General features: G+C 42.7%; 1 protein-coding gene across 3 annotated transcripts; it reads left to right on the forward strand.

Moving 5' to 3' along the window:
- The first annotated feature begins 382 nt into the window (after positions 1-382).
- On the forward strand, positions 383-6697 carry LOC127532030 (regucalcin-like). 3 transcript variants are annotated; one of them, XM_051943042.1, is made up of 8 exons: positions 383-795; positions 1951-2126; positions 2946-3128; positions 3220-3314; positions 3404-3518; positions 5263-5394; positions 5616-5770; positions 5878-6241. In XM_051943042.1, exons 2-8 carry the CDS (start codon positions 1964-1966, stop codon positions 5926-5928), a joined length of 894 nt encoding a protein of 297 aa, XP_051799002.1. In that variant the 5' UTR covers positions 383-795; positions 1951-1963; the 3' UTR covers positions 5929-6241. The 3 variants fall into 3 exon arrangements, with proteins under 3 accessions (XP_051799002.1, XP_051799004.1, XP_051799005.1); XM_051943044.1 differs by having other exon boundaries at positions 384-795; positions 1908-2126; positions 5878-6697; XM_051943045.1 differs by lacking the exon at positions 383-795 and having other exon boundaries at positions 1891-2126.
- Positions 6698-6765: the final 68 nt, after the last annotated feature.

Below are 6765 nucleotides of genomic sequence, written 5' to 3' on the forward strand. Positions count from 1 at the left end.
GATTTAATACCATGCCTTAGAGGTTCCGTCTGTCAGGGAGGGTTGGAAGTTCTAATGGTTCTAATAAATGATCTGCAGATTGAACCGTCTCTTACTGGGACCAGATTCTAACAGTGATAAACCACCGGGTTAAGGTTCACTCTGTTCCTGCTTTTACACTTCGTAGCTCTGAAATATGGTCTCATTTTGGTGATTTTAAAAGTAAACGTGTCTTTCAGACATGCTGGAGGTCTTTTACAGATCCATAAATCAGGCTAAATTTTAATCTTTAAATCTAGATTTGTATAATTTTCCTGATAAAGTGACATGTGACAGATTATTAGTTCAGAGGCTGTTTATAAGGTAGAAATCAGAAGAATTTTTCTGTTTTCACAGTTTCTAGCTCTAAAATAGGGTGTAATTTTGGTGATTTTAAGAGTAAACGTGTATTTCACATGTCTTCCTGGAGGTCTTTTAGAGAGCCATAAACAGGCCAAATTTTAATCTTTAAGTCTAGATTTGTAGAATTTTCCTGATGGAGTCACATGTTATAGATTATTAGTTCAGAGGCCGTTTAAAGGGTATAAATTTGCAGAATTTTTCTGTTGTTACAATTCGTAGCTCCAAAAAAATGCTGTGATTTTAGTTGGATTTTAATTTTCTTTGTAAAATCATTAGTGTCGATACACTTTTCGGATGCGTTTGGTGGGAGTGATCCTCCGGGAGGGGCGGAGCTATCTCCCCAATAACAGCAGGCGCACCGAGAAATACTTCGGAGTACTTCAAAGTACTGCGATCCGTCCTTCGCTGCTTCAGGTAGGTCTGCTTTAAAGTTTATTTGTGCACAAAGTACACAGTTCGGTGAGTTCTACTGCGTAGACATGTAGTTTAACTCCAAACACAGTACTCTGCTACTTGAAGTTATACTCTGTTTTCTGCAGAAGCCTCAACGCGCGGGAGTCCATTAAAAGGAACAACAAAAAAACTACTACTTTAAACTTTAAGATGTGTGTACTGCGTGGACAAATCGTGCACTTGATGTATTCCTGCAAACCAAACTCTGTTTAACTTTCATCTGATTTTATGCGACTTTCTGCGGTCTTTCAGCGACAGACATCAGCCTGGTTTGCTCCTAAAACAGCTATTTAGGTATTTATGAGTGAAATGTGTGTGCCGAATGCAGCAGGGCAGCCTTTAGACCTGTAGTTAGAGTCCAGCTGCTCCGCCCGTTGCCGCTGAGCAAGGCAGCAGCACAAAATGGCCGAATGTCAACGGAGTGTGGTGGCAGAAAAACCTGCTGCGTCAACAGTTTAAACTTTAACTGACCTTGTTAATTAACAACAGGTCAGAAAAGTGCAGAGTCATGGAGTACTTCTACTGCATTATAGAGTATTTACACTGTCAATATGTAGTACTACTTTATATACTACTATATTAAGTAGTATTTATACTTTTAGTGTGTAGCATTACTTTATGTACTACTGTATTATGTAGTTTTTATACTATCAGTGGGTAGTACTACTTTATATGCTACTATATTATGTAGTATTTATACTTTCAGTGTGTAGCACTACTTTATGTACTACTCTATTATGTAGTTTTTATACTATCAGTACTGTATAATACTGTGTAGTATTCTGTTTTAATGTTCAGTAGTATTCCGTGTACTGTGATACGACATGTTTTACTCTGTTACTACCACAGTACAGCTTGAAGGATCTTGTATTTGTACACAGTGTAGTACTGCAACACACTATGCAGTACTATCTTGTATATGTTGTATAATATGAAGTACACAGACTAGTACTGGAACATAGTGAAGTATTTTGTTGTATATTGTGTAGTAGTACTATAATGTAGTACTTGTACATACTGTTTAGTATCACGTTGTGTCGTACCAGAATAATATGTAGTTTCCATGGTAACAGTGTGACAGTTTGTGAGGAGCTTCCTGCGCTGTGATTGGTCCAGACAGACGGCAGTGATGTCATCGGTGAAGGTGGAGAGTGTGGTGAAGACGAGCGCTCTGGTTGGTGAAGGGCCAGTGTGGGAGGAGTCAGACAAGACGCTGCTATTCGTCGACATCCCAGGTCGTAAGATCCACCGCTGGAACTCAGTGACCAATCAGATCCAGTCTGTGGAGACAGGTTGGCCAATCAGCTTCTTCCCTTGCCCCACCTCTCTGTCTGACTCCTCCCCCCTCTCTCACCTGTCTGTCTGACTCCTCCCTCGTGTCTCACCTGTCTGTCTCTCACCTGTCTGTCTCTCACCTGTCTCTCTCACCTGTCTGTCTGACTCCTCCCCCCTCTCTCACCTGTCTGTCTCTCACCTGTCTGTCTCTCACCTGTCTCTCTAACCTGTCTGTCTGACTCCTCCCCCCTCTCTCACCTGTCTGTCTGACTCCTCCCCCTCTCTCGCCTGTCTGTCTCTCACCTGTCTGTCTCTTACCTGTCTGTCTGACTCCTCCCTCCTCTCTCACCTGCCTGTCTCTCACCTGTCTCTCTTACCTGTCTGTCTGACTCCTCCCTCCTCTCTCACCTGTCTGTCTGACTCCTCCCTCCTCTCTCACCTGTCTGTCTCTCACCTGTCTCTCTCACCTGTCTGTCTGACTCCTCCCCCCTCTCTCACCTGTCTGTCTCTCACCTGTCTGTCTCTTACCTGTCTGTCTGACTCCTCCCTCCTCTCTCACCTGTCTGTCTCTCACCTGTCTCTCTCACCTGTCTGTCTGACTCCTCCCCCCTCTCTCACCTGTCTGTCTGACTCCTCCCCCTCTCTCACCTGTCTGTCTCTTACCTGTCTGTCTCTCACCTGTCTGCCTCTTACCTGTCTGTCTGACTCCTCCCCCCTCTCTCACCTGTCTGTCTCTCACCTGTCTGTCTCTTACCTGTCTGTCTGACTCCTTCCCCCTCTCTCACCTGTCTGTCTCTTACCTGTCTGTCTGACTCCTCCCTCCTGTCTCCCCTCAGCTGACTCGGTTGGCTTCGCGATTCCTCGGAAGTCAGGTGGTTACATAGCAGGTGTGGGCTGCAGCATTGTGGCTGTTGATTGGTCGACTAAGGTGATGACATCACTGGCCAGAGTTGATGAAGACAAACGGAACACCCGCCTGAACGATGGGAAGGTGGATCCCATTGGACGCCTTTGGGCAGGTCAGTCTGCTACCTACCTGTCCAGGTACCACCTGGTTACCTGTTCCTGTCCTCACCTGTGTTGCTATGGTAACGCTGTGTTGTGTCTCAGGTACGATGTTGGCTGAGGGCCAACCGGAAGAAAGGAAGCAGGGATCTCTGTTCTCTGTGACCGCTGACCACACTGTGACCAAGCACCTGAGCCAGGTATCCTCAACCTCTACCTGTAAATGTTCCTATCCCTGTGCCAGTACTTTAACCTCTACCTGTACTTCACCTGTCCCTGTCCCCTCCAGGTGGACATCTCTAACGGGCTGGACTGGTCTCTGGACCAGAAGACGTTTTTCTACATCGACAGTTTGGCTCTGACTGTTGACGCCTTCGACTATGATGCTACCACTGGAAAGATCGGTACTGCAGTACAACTGTACTATTACTGTAGTACAAGTGTACTATTACTGTAGTACAAGTGTACTATTACTGCAGTACAAGTGTACTATTACTGTAGTACAGGTGTACTATTACTGTAGTACAAGTGTACTATTAATGTAGTACAGGTGTATTATTACTGTAGTACAACTGTACTATTACTGTAGTACAACTGTACTATTACTGTAGTACAGGTGTACTATTAATGTAGTACAGGTGTACTATTACTGTAGTACAACTGTACTATTACTGTAGTACAGGTGTACTATTAATGTAGTACAGGTGTACTATTACTGTAGTACAACTGTACTATTACTGTAGTACAGGTGTACTATTAATGTAGTACAGGTGTACTATTACTGTAGTACAACTGTACTATTACTGTAGTACAACTGTACTATTACTGTAGTACAGGTGTACTATTAATGTAGTACAGGTGTACTATTACTGTAGTACAACTGTACTATTACTGTAGTACAACTGTACTATTACTGTAGTACAGGTGTACTATTAATGTAGTACAGGTGTACTATTACTGTAGTACAACTGTACTATTACTGTAGTACAACTGTACTATTACTGTAGTACAGGTGTACTATTAATGTAGTACAGGTGTACTATTACTGTAGTACAACTGTACTATTACTGTAGTACAGGTGTACTATTAATGTAGTACAGGTGTACTATTACTGTAGTACAACTGTACTATTACTGTAGTACAACTGTACTATTACTGTAGTACAGGTGTACTATTAATGTAGTACAGGTGTACTATTACTGTAGTACAACTGTACTATTACTGTAGTACAAGTGTACTATTACTGTAGTACAACTGTACTATTACTGTAGTACAGGTGTACTATTAATGTAGTACAGGTGTACTATTACTGTAGTACAACTGTACTATTACTGTAGTACAGGTGTACTATTAATGTAGTACAGGTGTACTATTACTGTAGTACAACTGTACTATTAATGTAGTACAGGTGTACTATTACTGTAGTACAGCTGTACTATTAATGTAGTACAGGTGTACTATTACTGTAGTACAGCTGTACTATTAATGTAGTACAGGTGTACTATTAATGTAGTACAAGTGTACTATTAATGTAGTACAAGTGTACTATTAATGTAGTACAGGTGTACTATTACTGTAGTACAGCTGTACTATTAATGTAGTACAGGTGTACTATTAATGTAGTACAAGTGTAGTAGTTCAGTTCAGTTCAGTAAATTTATTTCAAACCTGCACACAGCTCTTTTGACAACAGACATAAAATTATATCTTGGTTTGAAAAGGGGATAGATGAAGCAAAGGCTTTTAAATTTCCAACCCCCCACTCACCATCACAAAAACATTACAATACAACAAAACAAGAGAAAAAAAACTAACTACAGAGATAAACATACAAAGACAGACGGGCCCACCTTCGCTGACTCTAACCCCCACCCAACTCATCATCAACATCATCATCACCATCATCATCCAATGTGTGTAAGCACTTTTCCAGTGCCCACACACATCCACACAGCCAAAGGCATCAGTCTCTCTGTTGCAAATATTTCAACATAACATTCCTTTTAAATGCAGTACAAGTGTACTATTACTGTAGTACAGGTGTAGTAGTACTGCAGTTCAGGTGTACTAGTACTGTAGTACAGGTGTATTAATACTGTAGTACAGGTGTGTTCATACTGTATGTTGTGTTGTGTGTGTGTTGCCTAGGTAACCGTCGTGTGGTGTACCGGTTGGAGGAGGAGGAGGGGCTTCCTGATGGGATGACGCTGGACGCTGGAGGTCGACTCTGGGTGGCGTGTTATGATGGAGGACGGGTCCTCAACATAGACCCTGCTACTGGTGGGTTAGACTGGTTAGACTGGTTAGACTGGTTGGACTGGATAGTCCTACTGGTCCTAATGGTTATACTGGTTAGTCCAACTGGTTATACTGGATAGTCCTACTGGTCCAAATGGTTATACTGGTTAGTCCAACTGGTTATACTGGATAGTCCTACTGGTTCTACTGGTCCTGGTTCCTGTGTGTTCTGTGGTTCTCTGATCGACCTGTCGGTTGTCCAGGTGTGCGTCTCCAGACCATCCCCCTTCCTGCCACTAAGACCACCTCAGTCTGCTTCGGGGGTCCAGACTACACTGACCTCTACGTGACCTCAGCCAGTATGGGCCTCGACCAATCAGAGCTCAAGAAGCAGCCGCAGGCAGGACACACCTTCAGGGTGAGTCAGACGCTCACTTGTCAGCTACCTGAGGTTACTATGGCAACACCTATTGACCGGTCTGTGTGTGTGTGTGTGTGTGTGTGTGTGTGTGTGTGTGTGTACAGGTGACAGGACTCGGGGTCAAAGGTCGACCTCCACACTTCTTCTCTGGGTGACGTCCAGGAGGCGGAGACTCGACCCGTCATTGATCTCCATCCATCCAATCACAGCACAGATCACCTGCACTACAGGACCAATCAATAACTGGATCAATAGCTAGATCAATAACTAGATCAATAAGTTCATTAATGAGGGCTTCACCTGCTGTATGGGAAGCTAATGAGCCAATCAGAAACATGGAAAATCTGACATGATAGTGGACCAATCAGTGTCTGAGAACGGTTGGAACTTGATTCTGAAACTTTTACTGTGGAGGATTGTGGGTAATGTAGTGCCTCAATTAATAATAAACAGTCATGGAGGATTGTGGGTAATGTAGTGCCTCAATTAATAATGAAGTCATGGAGGATTGTGGGTAATGTAGTACCTCAATTAATAATGAAGTCATGGAGGATTGTGGGTAATGTAGTGCATCACTTAATAATAAAGAGTCATGGAGGATTGTGGGTAATGTAGTGCCTCAATTAATAATGAAGTCATGGAGGATTGTGGGTAATGTAGTGCATCACTTAATAATAAAGAGTCATGGAGGATTGTGGGTAATGTAGTGCCTCAATTAATAATGAAGTCATGGAGGATTGTGGGTAATGTAGTACCTCAATTAATAATGAAGTCATGGAGGATTGTGGGTAATGTAGTGCCTCAATTAATAATGAAGTCATGGAGGATTGTGGGTAATGTAGTGCCTCAATTAATAATGAAGTCATGGAGGATTGTGGGTAATGTAGTGCATCACTTAATAATAAAGAGTCATGGAGGATTGTGGGTAATGTAGTGCCTCAATTAATAATTGTCATGGAGGATTGTGGGTAATGTAGTGCACCAGTTATTGA

Source organism: Acanthochromis polyacanthus, chromosome 22 (genome assembly GCF_021347895.1).
Source record: "Acanthochromis polyacanthus isolate Apoly-LR-REF ecotype Palm Island chromosome 22, KAUST_Apoly_ChrSc, whole genome shotgun sequence".
Lineage (NCBI taxonomy): Eukaryota > Metazoa > Chordata > Actinopteri > Pomacentridae > Acanthochromis > Acanthochromis polyacanthus.